At 44.8% G+C, this 26,290-nt stretch overlaps 2 protein-coding genes across 4 annotated transcripts in view; both read right to left on the reverse strand.

Annotated features, from left to right (window-relative positions):
• The window catches only part of LIMK2 (LIM domain kinase 2), a 61,972-nt gene extending 43,943 nt beyond the window's left edge, over positions 1 to 18,029 (reverse strand). Inside the window, exons 1-2 of one of the 2 annotated variants that reach the window (XM_059140663.1) lie at positions 17,852 to 18,029; positions 4,676 to 4,775 (exon numbers count right to left, since the gene is read on the reverse strand). In XM_059140663.1, the coding sequence (XP_058996646.1) occupies positions 4,676 to 4,775; positions 17,852 to 17,867 (116 nt within the window). In that variant the 5' untranslated portion in view covers positions 17,868 to 18,029. Of the gene's footprint in view, positions 1 to 4,675; positions 4,776 to 4,871; positions 4,972 to 17,851 lie in introns of those variants that run through there. The other variant, XM_059140662.1, reaches the window with a different exon arrangement.
• Positions 18,030 to 22,111: 4,082 nt separating this feature from the next.
• RNF185 (ring finger protein 185) overlaps positions 22,112 to 26,290 on the reverse strand; it is a 39,750-nt gene continuing 35,571 nt past the window's right edge. For both annotated transcript variants that reach the window (XM_059139329.1, XM_059139330.1), the window contains 2 exons: positions 26,091 to 26,208; positions 22,112 to 24,581 (listed from right to left, as the gene is read on the reverse strand). In XM_059139329.1, coding sequence (XP_058995312.1) covers positions 24,484 to 24,581; positions 26,091 to 26,208 — 216 coding nt within the window. In that variant the 3' untranslated portion in view covers positions 22,112 to 24,483. The remainder of the gene's footprint in view (positions 24,582 to 26,090; positions 26,209 to 26,290) is intronic.

Below are 26,290 nucleotides of genomic sequence, written 5' to 3' on the forward strand. Positions count from 1 at the left end.
ATAGTTATTACATTGTTATAAGAATTAAGTTATGGGGTGCCTGGGTGGCTCAGTGGGTTAAAGCCCCTGCCTTTGGCTCAGGTCATGATCTCGGGGTCCTGGGATCCAGCCCCGCATGGGGCTCTCTGCTCAGCGGGGAGCCTGCTTCCCCCTCTCTCTCTGCCTGCCTCTCTGCCTACTTGTGATCTCTGTCTGTCAAATACATAAATTTAAAAAAATCTTTAAGAAACAACAACAAAAAAAACTAAGTTAGATGGGGCGCCTGGGTGGCTCAGTTGGTTAAGTATCTGACTCTTGGTTTTGGTTCAGGTCATGATCTCATGGGTTGTGAGATGGTGCCCCACATCAGGTTCCCTGCTGAGCTTCTCCCTCTCCCTCTCCTCTGCCACCCCCCCCACCGCTATCTCTCTCTCTGAAATAAATAAATCTTAAAAAAAAAAAAAAATTAAGTTAGATGATACAAATGTGAAATGCTTAGGACAGTGTCTGGTACACAGTAAACACTCAATAAACGGTAGCCTTACTATAATTATGATGTACTATGTTTGTTGAGGTTGGGGTGCGGGTTAAGAAAATGAGCATGGCGGGGCGCCTGGGTGGCTCAGTGGGTTAAGCCGCTGCCTTCGGCTCAGGTCATGATCTCAGGGTCCTGAGATCGAGTCCCGCATCGGGCTCTCTGCTCAGCAGGAGCCTGCTTCCCTTCCTCTCTCTCTGCCTGCCTCTCTGCCTACTGTGATCTCTCTCTGTCAAATAAATAAATAAAATCTTAAAAAAAAAAAAAAAAAGAAAATGAGCATGGCTTTCAGCATCACAGAAGCTATCCTATTGTCACCAGCCCATTACACCACAGTCTCTGGCTGCTCATTTTCACCTATCCTGAAGTCACAAATTTAGCAGAAATGGTCTGTTGCCCAATAAAATGACGACAGCTTTATATTTGTATTATTCCTTTTCCAGAGCATAGGCATTAGAAATCACTTCTCAAAAAGAGAAAGCTCAAAGAGTCTGTGCTCATGATCCCATGAAAAGAGGCCTGAAATGTTCCCAGGAGCCTTAAGTATGGAAAATACTTCAGTATTTTCCCTCTGATAATGTCCTTAGGAACCAGGTCAAGCTAGAGAGTCTCAGGTAAGGGTGATAAAGATGAATTAATAGAGGCAGTTTTCCCTTTTTCCACAACCCCTCCTCGTTGGCTAAGCACTTTTGATGAGGGTTAAAGGACAATCATCAGAAAACTTGTCAAGTTTCTTTGGTTTTCCAACATGCCAAGTCACCATTAAAAACATGCCAGCTCTATACTTTAACCTCAGCTACAAAGAATATGAAGTCTGGTTGCCTTCCTGGCCTCCTGGCCTCCTTCATGGAGAGGAAAACCAGTTCCAGAGAGCTTCTGAGAGAATGGCCCCAATGGTAGAACCAGTGGCACTGCTCAGGTCAGAGGTACTTAAGAGTCCAAATAGGCCTGTTGGGAAAGCTGTGGAGAAGAGGCAGGAGGGCTACTCAGACAAGCATCCAGGATCAGAAGGATCCTGGCCAGGTGCCCAACTGCACCAGACTACGCTACTTCCAGGAGGTTGTCAGCTGGCCTCTGCTGTACAGTCCCAGGTTCCAGCCTTCAGTGACTTCCTATTGTCCCAGGCACCTGAGAATCTGGCGGAAGCTTATCAGAGGCAGAATTATGGAACGCTATGGATGAGAGGGATGGGGTAATATAAGGAGAAGGTGAAGGGAGGAGAGTTTGGGCCAAACCCCAGCAATTTCTCCATTGAATACCCAGCTCCGCCCTGTAACTAGAAAAACAAAGGTGTGGGGGAAGGGGAAAAGAAAAGTCATTTCCTTTATTGTAACTAACTCAACTGCGTAAGAGCGAGGCTGGAAGGGAGACATGAAAAATGAATTTCTTTAGGTACCATGCAGGGAAGAAGGTCCTGCTAAAAGCAGGACACTGTGCCTAGACACTGAATTTATCAGAGAATTTAAAAGACATTCAGCTGATGCCTCATGATCCTTATAACCAGGTTATTTCTGGGGTCAGATACAGTGTTCCCAGCCCTGTAGATCTTTCTCCAATCTGGGCAAAAGTCATTTGGCTCCAAAGCAGCCTGTCTCCCCAAGGCAAATTACCAGGCTCTGTCTGAGGACTTCATGTCATCCAATTTTTGTGGGAAAGCTCAGGAGTCAGGAAATGCACTCCTTCAATAGAGCTGGATTAGAGAAACCCTGTCCTTGAGACAAAGATGTAACTAGGAGACCTACCCCAGATGCTCTACTTCCCCACAGGCATGATCTTTGGTGTAACTGTGCCAGGGTAGTTCAAAGTTAACCTCAATCTCTGAGGCTCCACATTAGAAGACCAATGGGTATGTATTAAGAGAAATAAATGCATGCACTTAGGTGTACACAGACACACTCAAAATATAATATAAAGTGACAGCTACTGAATATTATAGGAGTTCTATGTGTCAGATGCTATGCTGAGCACTTTATATAGATTATCACATTTAATCCTCCCTGACAGCCTGTGGGATGAGTATGTATCTCCATTTTATAGATGAGGTGCCTGATGCTCAAGGCAGTCACCCAAGGACAGTTAATAAATTGCAAAGCCAGGATTTGAAACCAGACAGTCTCATTCCAGAAGCTGCACTCATCCACCAGTATCACGTACCTTACTTTTTTCTGAACATGTATGTGCGTATATGTTTTCCTCTCTACCCCCCACTCTGACACACACACACACACACACACACACACACACACATGTTCCCTAACAAACTAGCCTCTAATTGGACCTAAGACTTCAGTTCTTTTTTCTTTTTTTAAAAAAGATTTTATTTATTTATTTGACAGTGAGAGACAGAGAGGGAACACAAGCAGGGGGAGCGGGAGAGGGAGAAGCAGGCTCCCCACTGAGCAGGGAGCCCCATGCAGGCTCAATCCCAGGACCTGATCTATCATGACCTGAGCTGAAGGCAGATGCTTAACAAGTGAGCCACCCAGGCACCCTGACTTCAGTTCTAAGGTCAACTCTGGTCATCCATGACCTGTCTTTGTAACTCTTTTTGTCTTGTTGGTTTCAGGCCTCTCAACTGTGATATGAAGGGTTATATCACACAATAGATGGTCCCTTCTGGTTCTGAATTTCTTTGGTGTTCAGAAATCCCCAAAATTAACTTGTTCTATCCTATTCTGGTTATTTTGGATAGAAAATATTAACACAGGGTGCCTGGGTGGCTCAGTTGGTTAAGCGACTGCCTTCGGCTCAGGTTATGATCCTGGAGTCCCCAGCTCCCTGCTCAGCAGGGAGTCTGCTTCTCCCTCTGACCCTCCCGTTTCTCATGCTCTCTCTTTCTCTCCCATTCTCTCAAATAAATAAATAAATAAAAAGAAAGAAAGAAAGAAAAGAAAAAGAAAATGTTAACACAAATAGGAAAAGAGCAGGAATAAATATGACTATATGGGTTAGGTGCCAACGTGAGCCCTGGACTAGAAACTCATTAGGATTCGCTTCAGCTCTAAATGAAAGGGCAAGTCAAAGGCTTTATCTGTTGGTCCCTTATATTTCTGACATTTTTGCTCCAGCCCTTACTAAGAATCAACTTCCCTGAGGGTAAAAGGAAGAATCAAAGCAATTAGATCCACAGAGAAGACTGGAGAGCCCAGAGTTTGAGCTGAAAGGGCAGAAAAATGCAGTTCCTCTCCAACTCTTCCAGAGGCCAGAGCTCTCCAGGCCAAATCCCCCACACCGTTCCTGGGTGGAGGCAAGTGCTTAAAGGTCAATTACATTACTTGATATCAGCATGGGGGATGCTTTGTAACATGAGCTGTGTGTGGGAGCTGGAATCTACAGCACTTGGTGCCTGTCTACAGTCTGTCCCATCTAAAGATATGAGCAACAGCCCTACCACTTCAGACCACAGGGGCACACATGCCCACCCAGCCTCCAGTGTGGAATGACTGTAGGCCAGGCACTGTTTTATGTTCTGGAGAATGCAGACAGGCTCCCACTCTTGAAGATTCCAGTCTCACAGGGGAAAGAAATAACCATTCAGTGGGTGCCTACCATGAGCTGGGCCCTTTGCATATATGATTTCATTCGATCTCAACAAGTCTATGAGATAAATTTTTAACATCCTGTTTTCCTGATGAGAAAACAAAGTCTCAGACAACAGGAACAAATACAACTTTAAAGTCTCTGTTGTTATTTTTAAGAAACAGAGATGCCTTCAAACAATAATCTAAGAGCTAAAATAAAATTAAATAACAAAAAGCAGGAAAGTAGGGAGGCATCCTGCAGTGGAGGGCTGACTCTGCCAATTGCACTAAAAACAACCCTTGAGGCACCTGCATAATGAGTAGGGTAGCTGTGGGAAACTCATTCTTTCTGGGTCTCAGTTTCCTCATCTGTAAAGTGAGGGTGGTGCTGGGACACCTTGGAGAGGCTGTTCCCACCACTTCACCCTACTTCTAGCTGTACCCAGCCCATTTGTGACTCTTTCACTTTCACACCAAACATTTGCTCACATGCTCTTCCTTGGCACGTTCCTCCCTCTCCCCTCAACCCACACCAAAATGGGAACTCTCAAGTCAGAAACGTGTTTTTGTCTTTTCTAGAACATGAAATAGTGGCTGGCCTGTAGTACACTGGCAAAGACAGGAGGACAGACCCACTTACCGGAAGCAAGAGCTGTGCCAGGCTTCGTTGACAGTCCTGTACCGCCGCTGGCTTGGAGAGACATGGTCCCCACAGCCCCGACACTTCCAGGTATCTTCACCTGCACACAAAACCAGGGAGTTTAGAGGCCCAAAGTAGCAGGAGGTACAGGACGGGATTCTTATCATGCAGAGTAAAACTGAGTTAATGGACTTACAATGAAAGGGCTGGCCAGTGCTCTGATAAATGCATAATTTCCCCCTCCACAAGTTCTCTGGGAAGCACTTATCCAGCCTGCTCATCTCCCCAGGGACAGGAATTCATGGCCTTAAAAGCTGAGTCACATGAAAAAGCGCTCAACATCACTTAGCATCAGGGAAATAGAAATCAAAAGAGATGCTACCTCACACCAGTCAGAAAGGCTAAAATTAACAAGTCAGGAAATGACAGATGCTGGCAAGGATGCAGAGAAAGGAGAACCTTCTTACACTGTTGGTGGGAATGCAAGCTGGTGTAGCCACTCTGGAAAACAGCATGGAGGTTCCTCAAAAAGTTGAAAATAGAGCTACCCTATGACCCAGCAATCGCACTACTGGTTATTTACCCTAAAGATACAAATATAGTGATCCGAAGGGGCATGTGCACCTGAATGTTTATAGCAGCAATGTCCACAATAGCCAAACTATGGAAAGAACCTAGATGTCCACCAACAGTTGAACGATTAAAGAAAATGTGGTGTACACACACACACACACACACAGAGGAATACTATGCAGCCATCAAAAGATGAAATCTTGGGCACCTGGGTGGCTCAGTGGGTTAAGCCGCTGCCTTCGGCTCAGGTCATGATCTCGGGGTCCTGGGATCAAGTCCCGCATCGGGGGTCTCTGCTCAGCAGGGAGCCTGCTTCTCTATCTCTCTCTCTCTCTCTCTCTGCGCCTGCCTCTCTGTCTACTCGTGATCTCTCTCTGTCAAATAAATAAATAAATCTTAAAAAAAAAAATGAAATCTTGCCGTTTACAACGATGTGGAAGGAACTAGAGGATATTATGCTAAGTGAAATAAGTCAATCAGAGAAAGACAATTACCATATGATCTCTCTGATATGAGGAATTTGAGTTTGAGAGGCAGGGCGGGGCGTCGTGGGGGGGAAGGGAGTGTGAAAAAAAAAAGATGGGACCAGAGAGGGAGACAAACCATAACAGACTCTTAATCTCATGCAACAAACTGAGGGTTTCTGGGGCTGGGGGAAAGGGATAGGGTGGCTGGGTTATGGACATTGGGGAGGGTATGTGCTATGGTGAGTGCTGTGAACTGTGTAAGACTGAAGATTCACAGGCCTGTACCCCTGAAGCAAATAATACATTATATGTTAATTTTTTTAAAAAGGTGAGTCTCATTCCATCTTCTAGAAATGTTCTGATTGTTCCTTTTTTTCACAGAAACAAAACCTGCCTTTTCCTAGAATTTCAGCCCTTGCTTATTATAGCTCTGAGTAGATAAAATGAACAAGGCCTCTTTCTTTTCAGGGTCAGGCCTTCCTGTGACTATTCCCAGTCAGCACCCAGAAAAACTTCTCTGGGTTAAACATGTTATTGCCTTTTCCTATTCCTCAAAAGCCCTGGTTGTATAGATATTCCATCACTGAGTCCAGGAGCTCATTCATTCAACCAACATCATGGGTCCTCTTACTGGACCCATGGTTCCTCTCCAAGCTCTATGTTGGAGACTCCTGGATAACATCATCTCTGATCTTCAAGGAGCAAATCCACTGAAAAGGAATCCTTCTCCCACACTGTAATTTTTCCCTTACATCTTACTGCAGAGTTAGAAGCAAAGTGCTATTTTAGTTTGGAGAAAGAAGTTATGGGTATAGAAGGAAAAGAACATTTAATGAACACTTCCTATATACCAAAGGCTTGTGCCAGGTGCTTTCAGAGACCCAATCTCATTTAATTCTCAAATCAATCCTGTGAAACAGGTATTAAATTTATTCTAGGGGTGGGAGACTTGAAACCCAGGGCTAGGGGGTGTCAGGCCAAGCAGCAGATCCAGCATTCCAACTCGGGCCCAGCTCATACTAAAGTCATGTTCTTTCCACTCACTCTACCATGTTGATTCCTGCTCATTCCACTTAGCAAAGTCAAGAAAGTCTTTGTAAGGGAAGCTAATACTTGAGCTAAACCTTGAAGGATGGAGAAGATTTGCCTGAGGCCGAGTAAAGATGGGGAAGAGCTGTGTAGGCTGAGAGGTTAGCATGTGCAGTAACACAGAGTGAATCCATGTCCCTCCAAAAAGGACAAAACACAATATCCCTGCTGTGGCTCAGATACCAACTTCTTGAAATAAAGAAGGCAGCTGAGATCAAGCTGTGGTACCTGACTCAGCCCTAGAAAGCAGGACAAGGTTGTTACAAAACTCCCTTTTATGCTCCCTGTATGCAGCTTTGTTCTCTCTGGGTAACTCCAGACTGCCACAGGCACGGTGACAGACAGTCACTGAACCCTGTTTCACAGGCATAGGGGTCATGAATAGACAATGCACAGCTCCAGACACTTCAAGATTGCTCAGCAGCATTCTGGGACAGTCAGGATACAAACAAGCTGGCAAAAGGCTTTAAAACCTTGACCCACCAGTTCCTCTCCTCCAGTTCCACAGCGGTAAGACATATATGCCCATCACCACATGAATCTAAAAATTCTCAGACTCTCAAGAGGGGCCTTTTTGTTTTTTTGGGTGGCAGTGACCCAGAGAATGCACTACTATCCTCACAAACTCAAACGTACAAAGTCTGAGAGACTTACTCAAATTAGGTTATGGATAGTGAGTGCACAAGCAATAAATTTGTAAGGTTTTCTTTTCTTTTTAAAATTATTTATTTATTTGAGAGAGAGAGAGAGAGAGAGAGAGATAAATAGTGCACAGAGCCAGTGAGAGAGAACACAAGTGGAATGGGGACGGGCAGAAGGAGAGGGAGAAGTAGACTCCCCTGCTGAGAAGGGAGCCCGATCTGGGACTCGATCCCAGGACCCTGGGATCATGACCTGAGCCGAAGGCAAATGCTTAAGAACTGAGCCACCCAGGCACCCCTATAAGAAGGTTTTCAATGAAGACAGACGTCCAAATGAATCTTCCAAGTTATAGAGGTACAGGTTTGAAACGTTTTTGTAACTCTTAAAGGGAAGGGTTTTTAGTTCAGTTTGTGAACTATTTTGTTCTATCCCCAGCAAATCTCATTATTTTAAGCCACATCTTGTTTCTAATTTTTATTTTTTAACCCAAAGGAATGGTCTCTAACTTGACTACTTACTCAACAATACAGCATCTTGGACCTGAATGACTTCTGGCTATTTACAAAATTCAAAAATAATCAGGACTTTCCACTATGAGGATATTTAAGATAACTTGTTATTGACACACCCTCCAGAACCTGCCCTTTCTTGTCTTGAGAAACCCAAAGCCATCCACCAACACTTATTTAGCACCTTCTCTGTGCTAAGCTCTAGGGATATAACTCCAGACTGCCTTTGGCTTAGGTCATGCTCCCAGGGTCCTGGGATTGAGCTCCACCTCAAGCTGTCTGCTCAGTGAGGAGCCTGCTTCTCCCTCTCTCTCTGCCTGTCACTTCCCCTTCTTGTGTTCTCTCTGTCAAAAGAACAGGTAAAATCTTTTAAAAAATATATATCTAGGTTAAATCTCTTTCTCATTTGCTGCTCTTTCCCAACACGACACATACTTGGCATGGACTAAATATTTGCTGAAAGAATGACTAAAGTGTGTCCATTCAATTTAGCAATAAGTGGTTACTTTGACCCTCAGTGAGACAGTTTCAGAGAAATGGTGGGGGCGGAAGTCAGATTGCAGTAAATGGGAAGTGAGGAAATGAGGGCAGTGATGTATAGATAGCTTTTTAAAATGTGCAGCTGTGAAGGGGAGAGATGTGGTAGCTCAAGCAGAAAACAGGGTCCAGATTTTTTTTTAAAAGATTTTATTTATTTATTTGACAGAGATCACAAGTAGGCAGAGAGGCAGGCAGAGAGAGAGAGAGAGAGAGAAGGAAGCAGGCTCCCTGCCGAGCAGAGAGCCCAATGCAGGACTCAATTCCAGGACCCTGAGATCATGACCTGAGCCACTGAGTAACCCAGGCGCCCCAGATTTTTTTTTTTTTAATGGGAAAGACTTGAACTAATATAAATGATAACCAGAAGGAGCCAGTGGAGAAGGGAGTAGTGATAGAGATAACAGAAAGTGCACATCTTCTGAGAGATGGGATAGGATAGACTCTAGAACAGGAGTGCCATATGAAATAGTTGAGCCTTTCTTCTGTAGACACTGGGAAGTCTGGGTGAGCCAGCTAAGACTGTGCTGTAGACAGGGAAAAGAAGTGAAAGACCTGAACCCAGGCTGTGGTGAAGGACAGAGAAGGACTGGAGAGACATTTGGAAGGTGGAACCAGGTGGGTATGAGAGAAGGGAGTAGTATAATATTAAAGGAATGAATGGCCCTCTACAACGTGGCTCCAAAGAACCTTTATTTCTCACATCTGTTACAAAGGGATGCTCTAATCACATCTTTTTTTTTTTTTAAGATTTTATTTATTTATGTGACAGAGAGAGAGATCACAAGTAGACAGAGAGGCAGGCAAAGAGAGAAGGGGAAGCAGGCTCCCTGCTGAGCAGAGAGCCTGATGCGGGCCTCGATAACAGGACCCTGAGACCATGACCTGAACCCAAGGCAGAGGCCACCACCCAGGCACCCCACTAATCACATCTTGATCTATTTTCTGTTTCTGCTACACACATTGATGTTCTTGCATACTAACATTCACATCTCAAGCTTTTGGGTGTTTAAGATACTTTACTGTCTCTTTCCTTAATCAAACTTCTATCCTTCTTTGATGGTCCCCCAGAGGGGGACTTTTTTCACTTTGTCTATACCTGCTTTATATCGTTTGTTTTGTGATTATAGTTCATTATGTTTCATTATGTTTCATTCCCTCCCTCTCTCTGTTCTCCATCCCCACTCCTAGATCTAAGGGACAAAGGCTGCATTTTGACCATCTTCAAATCTCCTGAGCCTAGCATAAAACCTGATGCAGAACACACACTCCTTTGTGTGGCAAATCCAACCGAAAAGCTGGACCAACTGCCAACTCTAAAGGTAATTTCCAAAGATAAACTTCAATAGTCAGAGGAATGATTCCATTGAATAAGGATTCAGACTCTCAGGATAATTACCTATGGGTAAAGTCACAGGTAGATGCACAGGCCTCAGCTTTTCTGTTGAGCATTCACACTGTTTTTCAGTTACGTACCCGAGCAAGAGGGGCGCCTGGGTGGCTCAGGGGGTTTAAGCCTCTGCCTTCGGCTCAGGTCATGATCTCAGGGTCCTGGAATCGAGTACCGCATCAGGCTCTCTGCTCAGCAAGGAGTCTGCTTCCCCCTCTCTGCCTGCCTCTCTGCCTACTTGTGATCTCTGTCTGTCAAGTAAATAAATAAAATCTTAAACAAACAAACACAAAAAAGTACCTGAGCAAGAATATTCACCCAAAGCCTTCAGCTTCTCAAGCCCAGATACTCTTTAAAAGAAAACTCTTGGCTTCTTCAACTCTCTACAGCCCTGAAAGCTGATGATCTTAACTCTCTTACAACTTCGTTTTTTTTTTTTTTTTTTTTTAAGTAGGCTCTACACCCAACATGGGGCTCAAACTCTAAGATCAAGACCTGCATCCTCCCCCAACTGAACCAGTCAGGTACCCCAACCCTTTTATGACCTTTATTCTAAGGAATGCAAGAGAAATATAATAATACAAAGTCTTGGAGATTACTATGAGGCCCAGTGAAAGACCAATCCAGAGTCCAGTCTACCTGGAAAATATTTCATCTAGGAAAATACCTCATTGCACCAGGACCTTCACCCTCTACTTCTACAGTATTTACTTCTCATATCAACCATGCCTACTGATTGTCAGAGGCCAGAAAAGGAGTTTGACAAATTAAATGTCCCCAGCAGCCTCAAAACAATAAGGGGCCCTTATTAGGAGTTTAATAATCAGAAAATGATTCCACAGTTTTTATTGCAATTTGTTGCTTTTAAGAAGTTATATGTATACAATGCAAAGAGGGTAAGAATTACAATAAATTGCTCATTACTAAAGTTCTTATCTTCAGGATCTTTTGAGTCCTGGCATAAAATATAGTTAAAAAATACATACATATATTCAGCTTATACACACTTCTCTCTCCTGCCTTAATAATTGGTGATGTGGCCCTCAAATAATTTCTGCAGTAGGATGACAGGAAGGTAAGGCTAGAAGGGCCCTTAAAAATCATCTACTCTAGTCCAGTCTTTCTATTTTTCTGGAAAAAAAAAATGGATTTGAAGAAGGAAATTTGATTTGCCTAACCATCAGAAAACTGGTCCAGGAGGGGCTCAAATCCAAGTTCTGAAACTACCAGACCAGTTGCATTTTTATTATCATATGCAGCCTCAGACAAGTTAGGACTTGCTTAAGACTACACAGTTATTCAGTGGAAGGGCTCAGCCTGGTACCCCAGCTCAGTGCCAGCGCATTTCTCACAAGACACTAACGTTCACCTTAATCTTGGTCTAAGAAATGGATTTCTGTAAATTAGCCCTTTTCAGACTTCAAAGTGATGAGAAAATTCCAGGTACTGAAAGCTCATGAGACCATAAAGCCTAGCCTGAACCAACATGCACAGACCCAATCCTTTCATTTGAGAAAAATCTTTGATGCTTCTCATGTTCCACTAGACAATGAGAACTAGGAACAAAACCCAGCCAGTTCAGTGCAGCACAAACAACTTTTATGGTAACTGCTGTGCTCCCTGGGAACTGGCAGGTCAGGTGTATAAATCCCACTTGTCCCAGGATAAAGCAGGAAGCAGAGGGGCAGGGCAGCAACTGGTAGGGATCAACCAAAAGGGAAAAGATCACACCTTAATGAAGTGAGTACCAACAAGACTTACAGTATGATTAACATTCCTCTAGATACTCTTCTTTATATCCCAAAGGTTTTCCTCCTCACTAGCTTACCAACTATTACCAAGTGTCCATGGAAAAAAAGATTAGATGATTTTTTTTTATTAACATATAGTGTATTATTAGTCCCAGGGGTACAGGTCTGTGAATCGCCAGGTTTACACACTTCACAGCACTCACCATAGCACAAACCTTCCCCAATGTCCATAACCCCACCACTCACTTCCTACCCCCCCACCCCTCAACCCCCAGCAAGGATTAGATGATTTTTAAAGGAGCTTCTGGACTTCTCCAAATCTTATATTTCTCCTTCATAAGAGGAGGGATCAAATTATTCCTTCTTGCTCTGAGGTGGTGACACCAAACTGGGGGACTCTCATTTTTTGGCTTAAGACACACACACACACACACACACACACACACACACGTGTACACACACAGACAAGACACAAACACAGACATCTCAGAAGGTTTCATTCTTGCTGTTGTTTCCATCTGCCTTTTATTTTATTAGGAAAACTTTGTAAGGGTCAAGAAGAAGAGCAGGAGCTAGACCTAGGTTTGAAACCTGGTTCTGTGTCCTTGGGCAAATTATTAAACCTCTCTGAACTTGTCCCTTAATCTTTAAAAAGAGGATAACCACCTACCTTACAGGATTACCAAGAAGATGAAGAGAAATAACTTAATGGTTGTGAAAATACCTCCTGCGGTGCCTGGCACTTAGTTGGCAACTGAAAGCTTTTCTTTTTTTCCTTCATGTATATCTAGAGAGTTGGCTAGGGAAAGGGTTGAGTTGAATTACACTAACCTCTAAGATCTGTAGGAAATGTTTTCAAAACAAATTCAACAAACGTTTTCTACGTGCCCGTGTGCAAGACAAAGACTAGGTCATGAACTTCTGGGGCCCTTGGTGAGTAGTCATGGAGTGTAAGAGACAAGGATGTGTACAGAAATAACACATGTCAGAGAGGGACAAACTAGGTGCTGAGAGCAGCGCAAACTTGGTAGAGTAATAAGACACTTGGTAGAGAAACAAATGAGACAGATGGTTCCTGTGGCTTTCTAGCGCTCAGGTTCTCCTTTCCAGCCATAAGTCTCCTTAACTGTGAATGAATAGGCATTTTCTTATCTGGGAGAAGGCATTTTCTTATCAGAGAACTGGTTAACCAATTAATATGTTCCCAAACAGCAGTTCACTACCCATTGTCAATGATATGGTGAAAAAACCAACTACTTTCGAGTCCTTATAACTGGACAATGGTGTCCTAAGCATATGCGAGCATGAATTAATAGAATATAAAGATCTGTAAGATGAAGACTCATACTGAAGGACTATTACTATTCCCATTTTATGAAGATGAAGCTGAAAAGCTCAACTAACAAGTGTTAGAGCTGGGTTTAGACCCAGGTCTACTAACTCCAAAGTCTATATGTTTAACTATATTTTAGATTTTCTTTCCTAGAATAAAGAAATTATAGGCAGAAAGACTTGACGATAAAATGCCAAGGTAGATGCTCAAGGAATACTCACTCTAATAAAACTAGGCGATGGTTTCATGTTCTAGCTCCTGCTGGGTATATATTAATAGGTCAAAAGAGTCTAATTCTTTTTACTATATAAACAAAGGTTAAGAATGAGAAGGTTGACAGGCTTGTAAAAGAATCCTAGAGCTCCAGGTCCTCTCACTGAAACGCCAAAGTGATACAGCACCCCTTCCTAATATGCCCCTGAACCCTAGCCCTTTCCAGGTTTGCACTGACCAAAAGCCAGCTCTGCAATGGTAATAAGCTCAGTCTCCAGAAGACATTGTAAACCTAACAGAGCCCTTTGAACATGATGGGTTTCTTTTTAGCTTTAAAACTTTGTGGTCCTCTTGGACTCTGTGTTGCTCCCTCCATCCCATATCCATGGTATCCAAATCACCCTGTCCTGCCCAACATGAGGTAATTCCTATGGTCTGTGCCTTCTTTTTTCTTTTAATTTTTAATTTTTTATAAACATATAATATATTTTTATCCCCAGGGGTACAGGTCTGTGAATCGCCAGGTTTACACGCTTCACAGCACTCACCAAAGCACATACCCTCCCCAATGTCCATAACCCCACCCCCCTTCTCCCAACCCCCCTCCTCCCAGCAACCCTCAGTTTGTTTTATGAGATTAAGAGTCACTTATGGTGGGGCCCCTGGGTGGCTCAGTGGGTTAAGCCTCTGCCTTCGGCTCGGGTCATGATCCCAGGGTCCTGGGATCGAGCCCCGAGTCGGGCTCTCTGCTCAACAGGGAGCCTGCTTCCCCTTCTCTCTCTCTCTCTCTCTGTCTGCCTCTGTGCCTACTTGTGATCTCTCTCTGTCAAATAAATAAATAAAATCTTAAAAAAAAAAAAAAGTCACTTATGGTTTGTCTCCCTCCCAATCCCATCTTGTTCCATTTATTCTTCTCCTACCCGCTTAAGCCCCCGTGTTGCATCACCACTTCCTCAATATCAGGGAGATCATATGATAGTTGTCTTTCTCCGCTTGACTTATTTCGCTAAGCATGATACGCTCTAGTTCCATCCACACTGTCCAAAATGGCAAGATTTCATTTCTTTTGATGGCTGCATAGTATTCCATTGTGTGTATATACCACATCCTCTTTATCCATTCATCTGTTGATGGATATCTAGGTTCTTTCCATAGTTTGGCTATTGTGGACATTACTGCTATAAACATTCGGATTGGTCTGTGCCTTCTTCCTCATTCCTGTCACTAACACCTAAGCTCAGGGCTCACTGTACCCACCTCCAGATTAATGCCTTCCTCAGCCTTGTCCAATCCATCATGCCCACCAATGTCAGATATACAGTCTAAAAATAAAATACATCATGACTCTCCCACCCTCTAAACCTATGGTCTCTACAAATTTCGCAAGTCTAGCATTAAACTCTGCACAGCATTAAACTCAGCTTTATCTTTCACTTTCTATAATTTCCCCATTTGTGCATTCTGGCCTCTACCATACATATCAATTCACTCTCCCTTGTGAAAACCTTGAAACTTGCCCAGCTATGCATCCTACTTCCAGTTTCTTCCCTACCAGGATATCATACCCCACTCCACCCTCCACACCACTTTTAATCTACCTAAAACTTCACAAATTTTACCTCAAATTTTGGTCAGCATTTCCTGACCAGATCTGGTAGCCACCCTGGATATCTTGCTTTTCTTCAAACATGCCAAGCACATTCCTGGCTCAGGGCCATGCCTCATTTCCTTTTATTCCCTCTGCCGAAAACGTTCCTCCCACAGAGATCCAAATAGCTCACTCCCTTGCTTCATTTCTCACTTAGATGTCATTAACCAGGGAGTCTTCCCTGACCTCCCACTATCCCTATGACTTTATCCTACTTTCTTTCTCTTTGGAGCTTTTATCACTGATGTTTAATATTCATATATTTACATATTGTCTATCTCTCCCAACAGAACATACTCTCCATTAAGGAAGGGATTTGGTCTGTTTAGTTTCTTGCTGGTTCCACCAGGGCCTAGAAATGCTTGGCATATAGTAAGAATTCAATATATATTTGTTGGGATAGATATATGAATAGTGTTCTCCCCTACCTTTGAAATTCTATAATGTTATCACATATAGGCTTTCTTTCTTTCTTTCTTTAAGATATTTAATTTGACAGAGAGAGAGATAGTGAAAGGGACAAACCACATATTATTCATTTCCACAAATATTTATTACGGACTTTTTATGTGCCAGGCTCTTTACCTCAAGCAGCTAGAGTATCAGAAAGAGCACTGGAGGAGAAATCCTAGGTTAGCCCTGTCTCTACCATTAATTGAGTGACCCTTGACAAATCCATTTTTCTCCCTGGGTTTCTTCACATGTAAAACAAGGAGAGTTACATTATCTCAAGTCTCTCCTGGCTCTAGCATCTGTTAAAATTTATAAAGGTAAAACATGGCCCAGTTCAATGCCTTAGACATCACAGGTACTCAGTAAATATTTGGTTTCTTTGTTGTTGATTCTCCTGTTACAGAGGAATCTGAGTATTCTTGGAACAGTTTAGACAGAACAAGTAAAAGTTTAAGCCCCACTTCCTTCTCTGACTCCACGGGACAACGTCATTCTGGTGTTTGTGATAATAAAGGATTCTGGTGTTTGTGAGAGGACAAAGCACTGAATTTGAAGTTGGAAAATATGAACTCTGACCACTGCCATTTATTTGGCTACAGAACCTTGAACAAGTCATTTCTGAGCCTGAGTCTCCCCACACATTTAAAAAAAAAAGTCATATTGGCCTACTCTCAACTCCTCAAAGGCACCTTTTTATGCTGTTACGTCTACTTGGAATGTTCTCTGCCCTTTTTTTTTTTTTTTTTAAGATTTTATTTATTTATTTGACAGAGAGAGATCACAAGTAGGTAGAGAGGCAGGCAGAGAGAGAGAGGAAGCAGACTCCCTGCTGAGCAGAGAGCCCAATGAGGGACTTAATCCCAGGACCCTGAGATCATGACCTGAGCCGAAGGCTTAACCCACTGAGCCACCCAGGCGCCCTCTCTGCCCTTTCTTTGTTGGACTACTTTCTACTTATCCTCAAGGACCAGCATAAATTTGCTTTATTCACTCTCCAATCCCTTACTCTTACAACATTTACCTCCATTGTTTCTCTCAATTATTATAGCATTTATTTCCATTGTTACCTCAATTATTTACTATCTGTTTCTAGAACTGTAACCATCACAAAGGCAAGGACTGTGTCCATTATACTACTTTATAGTAGTATATATAGTCCATTATAGCCCATTATTCTACTCAGCACTTGGTTAAGTGCATGGCATAGAAGTATCCAACAAATATTTTCATGGACAAATGTCTAAATTAATGCACCTAGACACTTTAATACCTCTAGAAAGCTTTTGGTTCACTCAGAGCATCTAATAAACACTATCACCCTCTAGAATCTTTTACAAGTTTCTGTGAATCAAGGTTCAAAACAGGGAATGTACACAGAGGTTAGAAAAGTCACTGGAAATCATTTGAGTTGGAGAACTCTGGAAGCTAAAAAAATCAGAGAAAGGGACAGGGGATATTTATACCCCAGCCCTCTTGCTCCAGAAGCCTATTATCAAGAATGAGAAGAAAAATCCCATGCTTCCATGGTGAGGAAGTGACCCACTGGTGGCCTGGTCCTTGTATTCAGGATGGAGGAAGTGACTGTCCACAAGCTGAAAGCCAGGAAGTGGGGGCAGATATCCAAGGCAGCCTCCCTCCTCCACCATTCCCTCCTGCCACCTCTAGAAATCTTCTGGACGCTGACCCTGGTCAACCTAGAGGCTAGGCCACCCACACAGGTGGCTGGGAAACATAGCCAACAGAAAGTCCTGGTGTAGGGAAGACAGGGCAGAAGGGCAGGAAGCTGTAGGGTGGTGTGTGAGGTGACTGGGAAGGGACTGCAGGCCTGGCTAACCTAACTCTAAAGCGACCATTCACCTCTGGACAACTCTTCCTTCCAAGAGTGGTTTGGCCACATTTCTCTCTTGTCTCAGAGAGGCCAAAGGAGGACCCAGTTCCCATGGAGGCCCCAGAACCCTACGGAATAATGCTTCAAACTCTCTCTAACCTCTAATCCGTTTCCTAAACGCCAAGGGAGCCCACGCTCCGGGTTGTGGCAAAGGACCAGGGGTCACAGGCACCAAGATATCCGCGAGAAGCCTTGGATCCGGTCAGAGAAGTCATACTATCCACCATTTTCCACAGAAAACGCAGAAACCAGGGTAACTCTCGATCCTCTTATAACTGCCCCGAACCCTGAAGATCCCGCCCTCCCCATATTCCACATATCCCTCACGCCAAGGGAACCCAGACCCTCAGCTTTCTTAGAGTTTTAATTTGAGGGCTTGTGGTCACCACAAGAAAAGCTGGCCCCCTGACAGAGCCAGCATCTTTTCCTTCAGAGACCTCAACTCTCAGGGAGCCTCGCAACCCCCCTGCTCCTTGGAGCCTTCTGTCTCCGGTCCTCCAATTCTCGAAGCCCCACAACCTCTTCGCGGAGTGTTATGCTCATTCCCCCCAATTCTGCTAAGGAGCGGGAACCCACGGGAGTCCACTCAGCCCGAAACCCCCGAGGCTGCCAGCTCCCTTCAGGCGTTTTGGGCCCGGGCTTCCGAGATAACGGCGGGACAGGACGGGGAGGCCCTTCCTTACCCGCCTGCGCGGCCATGGTCCCGGGACGCGGAAATGGGGAAGTGGCGGGGACCGCAGCCGCTCCTCTCCGATCCCGCAGCCAGCCGCTTCAGGCGCCGGAGGAACTCAGCCCCGGGCGCAAGCGGGATGCATCGCCTACGGCGCCCGGGGAGGACCAAACCGCACCTGGCACCGGGGTCCGCCCGCCGACACCCCGCCCCGCCCCACCCCGCCCCGCCCCCGGGGCCAGGCCCCGCCCCCTGGCTCGGGCTCTATAGGGACCCTGACGCCTCCTACTGCGACCGGCGGGAGCTGGTAAAGGTGGTTGTCAAAGGCCCTGAGCTGGCTCCTCAGGAGAGTCCTCAGGACTCCCTGGTGGTCTCATCAGAGGACCTTTAGTCCATTTTACAGATGCGGGCAGGCTAGGACCTGAGGGAACAAGTTTAACTGCCTTGAAATGGCTCAGCTCATTAGAAGCAAAAGTGAGATAGGAACCCAGGTCTCCAAACTCCCAGGCAAAAGCTCTTTCCAGTAGAGTGTTTGGGATCAAGAATATGTATGAAGGGATGCCTGACTGGCTGAGTCAGTAGAGCATGTGACTCTTGATCTCAAGGTTGTAAATTTGAAACCCCACGTTGGGTGTAGAGATGGCTTAAAAATAAAAAAACTAAAAAAAATGAATATGGATAAGATAGCCCACAAAACTTAGGAGTCTGAGGGTGGACTTTTCTTAGAAGCTTCCAGCTCAGAGAAGACACTTATCTGCACCACTATGAGTAAACTGGCACCCAGTAGACAATCTCTAGGTCAAAGATGGAACGAAAGTGGTGCAACCAGCATTCCAGGGGCAGATCCTTCTTGAAGCCAAATAGGTATATAAATGAATCCAGCATACCAGATCTTCCAGTTTTTCAAGATAAGTCAAAACTCCAGGTATTTAGGTGAATTTTCCCACTTTTTAAATGTTAATAACATTTGGAAATTTTTTAAGCCATGTAGACAAAAGGAAACACTTGTGGAGTGGATTTGCCCTGCTGGCTCCTCTTTGTGGAGGAGAGAGCAGTGGAAAAGGAGTTAGAACAGAAGACTGGTTCCTGGCAGCTGTTAGCTGGCTGAGGGATCTTGAGAACCACTTCCCTTCATTGGGCTTAGTAAGGAACTGAGGTCTTCCACGTGACAAAGGATGGACTACATCAGCTGGACCTGCAGTCCCTCCCATCTAATTCTCTGGTACTGGATGTTTGGCAGCTGTCATTTCCTCTAATTGGATTTAGGTCATGGGAAAAGTGTCCAAATAACCAGGAAGAGGCAGGGATGGGGCTCAAGGAAATGGATCATGTCCTACCAAGGACAAAGTTCAATCCTGCTGTATCTGATTCCAGCACTTGAGTAAGCAAAGGTGAGCACCATTCTCTTTCTTGCTGCCCTCTACAATCCAAACTGGATGCAGGTCAGTTGGTTCTCCTCTGGGTGTGGCAGGTGGCTCCTGAAGTCCAGAGTGTGGAGAAAGTGCTGAGGGGGAGAAAGTGCTGAGGAGGGGATGTGCCTGAGTTCCTTTAATTCCTGGGAACCTCCAGTGGTTGGTTTTTACAGTTTGAGGAAATCTCTGGATTATAACAGCCACAGGATTGTGTGTTGAATTAAAGTGACAGGTGACAAGCCACCTGTAGCTAGCATAAAGAAAGCAGGGATTCTATTTATCCTATACGTGCAAAAAAGTCATGCTGTGTTGCCAGGCTCACGGGCACTGACAGCCTTGAGACCAAGACCCCTGTTTGCCCCCTTTCCTTTGCCCCATAGCAACACAGTCAGGTCTGTCTCTACTCCCTCCTCTCTCATTCCACTTCCTTCCCACCTCCAGCCTCCAGGTGTTCCCTAACAGTGAGTGCAGGGATAACCAACTCCCCCTAGTTCCCTCCAAGTAAGTTTAGGTATTTTTTGAGAAACACAAATTGAAATATAAAGAAAGAAAGTAATCTATAGAAATGGTACAACCAAGAGATAGCATTCCAATATAGATCCAAAGAATAGTCCCAAATCACTTGTGAACTTCAGGGGAACTTCTGGAGGACAGAAAAGCCCTGTGTAGGGAGAAGATGGGGTTTTCTAGTGCTCAAGTCACCTGTTCAGGTTGATTACCTGACCATAGTTTAGTCAGTCCCTGAGGCCAGAGCCTGCTGACTGATTCACAGTCAACTCTTTGGACCTATAGAAATGAGAAACCTGGACACTGAAAACCACCTTAAGGTTCAGACTCTGCCTCTCAAAAACCTTCAATAGCTCCTTGTTGCCAACAAAATAAAGGCCAAACCAGACCCTCATGAGTGAACTACATCTCACTTTGCAGCCTTCTCTCCCTACTGTCTTTACTCCAGAACTCTTTTTCCTGAATACATTCTGCCCTTGTACCACTCTGCCAATCCTATAACCCCTCCATGTTCTCTGTAATTTTATTGCCCTATTCTACCCAGAAATGCACTCGTCTCTAAATGCTTAACACATTATTTTGAATTATGTCATTTTACAAACCCTGTAAATTAATAAAAATCCACACTGATAGCCCCATTAGCCACAAGGGGCTATGTAAGTTAAAATGAAATAGAACTGAAAATTAAGTTCCTCAGTCCACTGTCCATGTTTCATGTGCTTGCTATGTATGCCTAGTGGTTACTGTGTTGGACAATGCAGATAGAGAACATCTCCATCATGGCAGAAAATTCTGTTGGACAGTACTGTTTTTAGACAATGATCAGGACAGGCTGTTAACATCACAAAGAAGGACCACCAGGCATTATGTGCCTCCTGAAATGATGCAACAAGAAGTATACACTACCATTTATGACACAGTTGTACCAAAAAACAAGTCTGAATCTGGTCAAACTTCTGGATCTAACAAGCAATTTATAGGAAATATAAAAGGAGGAGGAGCTTCTTAACACCACAGTGATACATGTAGCAAAACACTGAAGCTGTGGGAAAAATCAACAGGACAAATGAACTGGTTTCTTTTGCAGATAAACTACCAAGAAAAAAGAAAAGAGGGAACGTATGGCTGTAAGAGAGACTGAAGAGAAATCTGATACCAGGGTATGGATCTGATTTGGATCTCAGTGCAAGCAAACTGAACAAAAATGTTGAGACAGGGGTGCCTGGGTGGCTCAGTGGGATAAAGCCTCTGCCTTCGGCTCAGGTCATGATCCCAGAGTCCTGGGATTGAGCCCCGCATCGGGCTCTCTGCTCAGCAGGGAACCTGCTTCCCCCTCTCTCTGCCTGCCTCTCTGCCTACTTACGAGCTCTGTCAAGTAAATAAATAAAATCTTAAAAAAAAAAAAGTTGAGACAACTAGGAAGACTTGAGCAATGATTAGATATATGATGACATTTAGGAATTATTGTTAATTTTTTTAAGGTACATTAAATAGTATTTTGGTTATGTTTTTAAAAAATCCTTACCACTGAGATGCATATTTAAAATACTTAATGAAAAAATAAAATATCTAATAGATGGCATAGGACTAGGATTCCCTTCAAAATAGTCCAGGCAGGAGAGAGGAAGCAGTGTGAGGGTGGTGATGAAACAGGATTGGACACAAGTTGATTATTGGGGTTGGGTCATTGGTACATAGAGGCTTAACTGTCCTGTTCTACTTCAGTGTAGGTTTTGTTTTCCATTCCTTATTGGGCTCAGAAGTTCTTGGAAATCCCTCACCTTTGCATTTTCTACCAAATCTTGGTGCTACTCAACTTGCTAACTCTTAGGTCAAAGTGGAAGAGAAGGAGAAAAGAGACATTTTCAGAGGGATGACCTACAGCTCTGGTGTTCTGGGGAGCCTGAGGCTAGGCCAGGTTTGTAACCTCACTATTTTCCATCTCATCTGTGCTACTGAGGAACCTCAGGAAACTGCACAGCCACTGTTCTAGGTGGCCAGGGGCCCATCTGCCCCCTTGCAGAACATGTGGAGATACAGACACTGAATAACCTGTCATTGTCCTCAAGGTTCTGACTCTCCACAAGCTAAGCTCCATCATGGTAGCCTGCAAGCTTAGGAATTCCATACACTTGTCAGGACCAGGACCGTCAGATGGGTCACACCTTGGGCAGGGCTGTGTATGAAGCACTTCTCATCTCTAATTGTTGATGGCTACCTGAGCCTTTGCTCCTCAATGTGACATTCTCACGTATGCAGGGTTGTTTCTCAGAGGCCGGACCAGTGTGACTACTCCCCATTCCATTCATGCCCCACCCCACCTGCCCTTACCCAGACAAGTCCACAACTCACAGTAATGTAAAACCATTTGTTTAATTCTAAATCAAATCACTTTCACAACAGTGAAAATTAGTGACTGGTTAGGGTGTGCCACTGTACATGGCATCATTCTCTGACTGTGGGTGGGACCTGGTCCTAATCCACAAAGGTGGCAGAAGGGGGTGGAGGCCAAGAACATAGACAACACACAAAAGAAAGGAAAACTGCCTTGGTAGAGGGGCAACGTGGTGAACCTGCAGAGGGGTGGTGGGAAGGGGGTTTCCTGTTGGGGCTGGGCCAGCAGTCCCAAGTTGGCTCTCCTGCCCTAGCTCCCAATAGAAGCTGAGTGGGGACCTAGAAAGTTCAAAATCAAAGGGCACATGACAAACCTGGCTTTGCTTACAGGTTCCTGGGATGCCTTTGCTGGTGGAGTTCTCCTGGGCTTACTACTTTGTTAGAGTCCAAGTGATTTCTCTTCCTATCCACAACCCTTCTTTTTAAACTTTTCTTCTTTCTGGAAACCCATTTCTGGTTGAGCCCATCTGACGGAAGTCCTCTCTCTCTCACCACTAGGTGGGGCTACCACACTGAGCGATCCCACCAATTCACTTGTGCTGAGAATTCAGGACATCCCCCTCCCCGCAACTTTCCCAACTTTGGGGATTTCCAGGAGGTGATTAAAGAGGCAAAAAAACCACTCATGAGTGGGTGTCCCAAGGTTTAAAATCCATCAGGGACACTAAAGCTGGTGGCTTAGTCCTACCAAATGAATTTGGCAAACCAACCACCTATTCAATACTTACATTTTGTCTGATTAAACACTGAAATCTGGTACTGACAGGTACAGAGGGGAAGGGGTGGGGCCTGTGGAGAGGACAGTAGGACCTCTCTCATCTTCCTTAAGGTCTTGGTTTCCACATGCTATGCAGAGCCACATCTGGAAAAAACCATTAGGTGGGGCTTTCTACCACTTGTTGGCTATGGCTGCAGGTGAGCTAGGAGCAGTGCGGATGGAAAAGTGATAGAGAGACCTCCAAAGGCTGTCCATTTCCCTCCATCTCTGGACTCTCCTGGAAGAGACTGGATTTCTAGGAAGAGGTCTGACCAGAGTGTGAACCATTCTACAATTAGACTGTCCTCCTGCCTGGAATCACTCCCTCAATCAGATTCTGAGGAAAAAGTTTATGAAATGGAAAAAAAACAAGTCAAGGGCTTGGGAAGATGATTCCCCCTGGAAATTTCCTGGGGAAGACCACACCGTATCATCATGCCAAGATTCTCTAAGCCCTGCTGCTTGGCTTTAGAAATCATCAGGAGTTGCCTGCTCTGCAGTTCCATGCTTCTCTGGCTTTAGCACACACGCAAGGAGTTTTCAGGGGTATCCACCCAAACCAGGGTTACATGTGGGTCTCCCCACTCCTGCCTCTTCATAAAGGACAATCTGGCTTCTGGGAAGATGGTCTTCAACATGCAGCTGAGCTGACTTGACAAAGCATTCCACTGGATGCACCCAGAGTTTCTGTAGCCTTGGGGACAGGGCTGCTTGTTCAGCTGTTCCTGCAGCAGAGCTCCAAATCCCACCAGAGTCCCACTGGCAGGTCTTCCCTAATGTGCAGCAGTCAGTCCCAGCTTCAGCAGTAGTCTCCACTGTGGGTCCTCTGGCAGATGTGCATACTTTGGGAGGGAAAGATGATGGGAAATCTGTGACTGAAGCCACATGTCTCTGGGGATAATCTACTCCAAGAAACCAGGAGGTCATTCAAGCCACTCTCTGGAGCCAAAGAGATTGAGCATGGCTCAGAGCCAACGCAAGATCTTTGGATCTCTGATTAATTCTAATTAGTTAGCAGCTAATTAATTAGCTGCTGCAATTATGATCGTCACAGAACAGCAATTTCTTGCATTTCTGCTCAGGAGGAGGAGACAGGGTAGAGCAGCACTGGGATATGGGGGAAAACCTCTATATGAGGAGTCCACTGATTTTGGGAGGCCACTTACCAAGGGGTATTTAAAGAGATGAAACAAAGTTTCTATTTGGTTCACCCCTTTGTTTTCCTAGTATCAAACTCAGGTGAAATTATACTGACAGTTTCTCTCTTCCTGCCTCTTCCTTGTGCAGAGTCAGGACCTGCTGAGCTGGCTGGAACAGGACTTGAGGGTGTAACTCATGAGACATGATTCAATGCCAAGGACTGAGGTTATAGCAGGGTGTTTACAGCAGTGGCCATACTCTAAAGTCCTTGACAACTGGTCTTGAGTCCCTAAGCTCTGATGGAGAAGCAAAACTCCTTGATGTGTTACTGACACCACCGATTCCAGGGGTCAGGATTAGCCAGGAAGCCAAACATCAAGAGTGGGTGTGGCATGTCACCAGTCCAGAGGCCCTGCCATGGATGTAGGCTGGGAGCTAGGCAATCAGGAGCCAGAACATGATCACTAGGGCCACAAACAGGAAGAGGCGTGACAGGAACTGCTCATCCACATACTGGGGTGTTCCAGGGACAGCTGCAGAGACAGGAGGGAAAAGAGAGGCTGTCAGAATGCTGCAGCTGTGCACAGTGCTGCCCAACTGGGCCAGAAGTTGAGAGCATCAATCTTCATCTCCTTATAGCAGAACTGCAGAGAGCCCCACACAGTGTGTCTTCCTTTTCCAGAGGAGAGGAAGTAGAGCCCCAGAGGGAAGCAGTGACTTGTCTTGCCTATCACACAGCAAACTAGGGGCAGAGCTAGGCTTCCACTCCTCCCTGCTTTGAGAAAAGCTCCTAGGTAGCTGTCCAGACATTGGGGAAAGGAGAGTAAGAAATCTATATCCAGAATGGGAAAGTTTTATCAAATATGACAAAGGAAAACTGTAATCGTGGCAAGGAGATAAAGAGATCCAGAGTCCAGCCGACTGTAGAACTCTCTTTACCTAAGGAACCCAGGGTGAACCCTGAAGCAAGAAGGGAAGCAAGCTGCCAAGGGTTCTTGCTGCCTCCATAGTGCCCTGTCCCTCATTCAGGGAAGAGCACATCCTGCCCTTTGGCATCTCCTTTGAGAAAATGCATAAATGAAGGAGAAATCTTTGAGGTAGAGGAGGTAAAGAAGGGCATTCCAAGATCTCTTGGGGCTGTACTATTCCCCAGGTAGGTGCTCTGATGATTCATGCAGGGTGTCAGTCAACAAAGACTTGTACTCATTGCCTGCAATGTGCCAAGCACCAGGATAGGGGGTGAGGAAAATTCCTGGGATGACCCAGAAATAGGTTTCAGTCCATAAGAGCCTAAGCTCCTGACCAGGAACCACACACTGATCCCTTCTACACCACACACTGTGCCCAGCACACAGGAGGTTCCAATGAGTGCAAGTAGAGCTCAAATGACCTCAGCACCTCTGCAGACTCCATGGTAAGGATCTTGGCACAAGTGCCAGATTAAGACAAAATACAGAACACCCACCTTGCTGCTGGCAAGGTGCAGCTGGCACCTTTAAACTGGCTGGAGAGAAAGGCAGTAGCAGATAACAGACCTAGAAAGGGAGAAAGGGGGCTGGTCCCAAGCCCCACATGTATCCTGAGGGAAGCTGGACAGAGATACCAGAGAATAGAAAGGCCTTGAATCCTGGTGGGTTGCCTCACTCCTTTCTGTCCCTAAATGGGACATGCACAGGGCTAGGCTTTTCTTTAGCTAGGTATCCTGGGTCTTTAATTAGGTATCCTAGGTATCATTTTATTCTTTTCATCTTATAGGCACAGAGTAGGTCTTGGGAAACATACTGAACATTTTCTGATTGTAAAACAGAGCTAAACAAACACTCATCCCACAGGCTTATGGTGAGGATCCCCTGCATTTGTGATGACAAGCACTTTGAACATGCCTAAGTAGGCAATATACATTATCATGACTACCAGTAATCTGAAAAGAGTTCACATTTTGAAAAGGCTGACTGACCAAGCAGTGACAGTTATCTATAATCTGCATATTAATGAATTCCAAATAGCCTTCAAGCAGAATTATCAAGGAAATAGGGTCTCACCTGGAGGAGGCCGCCCATCATTTATGTTAAATGCTGTGGCAAATATCCCAAAAGGAAATGCCCCAATTCCAAAAGACATCTGGAAGCCACCATCTCCAAATCCAAAACCTTGAAATCCCTGTATGGAAGAAATGCAATTCAGAACAAGCAACCTGTCAAACATGTCACCCACAGGTGGCACCTGCCTCTCCTCCCTACCC

The sequence above is a fragment of the Mustela lutreola genome, chromosome 11 (genome assembly GCF_030435805.1).
Source record: "Mustela lutreola isolate mMusLut2 chromosome 11, mMusLut2.pri, whole genome shotgun sequence".
NCBI classification, from domain to species: Eukaryota; Metazoa; Chordata; class Mammalia; order Carnivora; family Mustelidae; genus Mustela; species Mustela lutreola.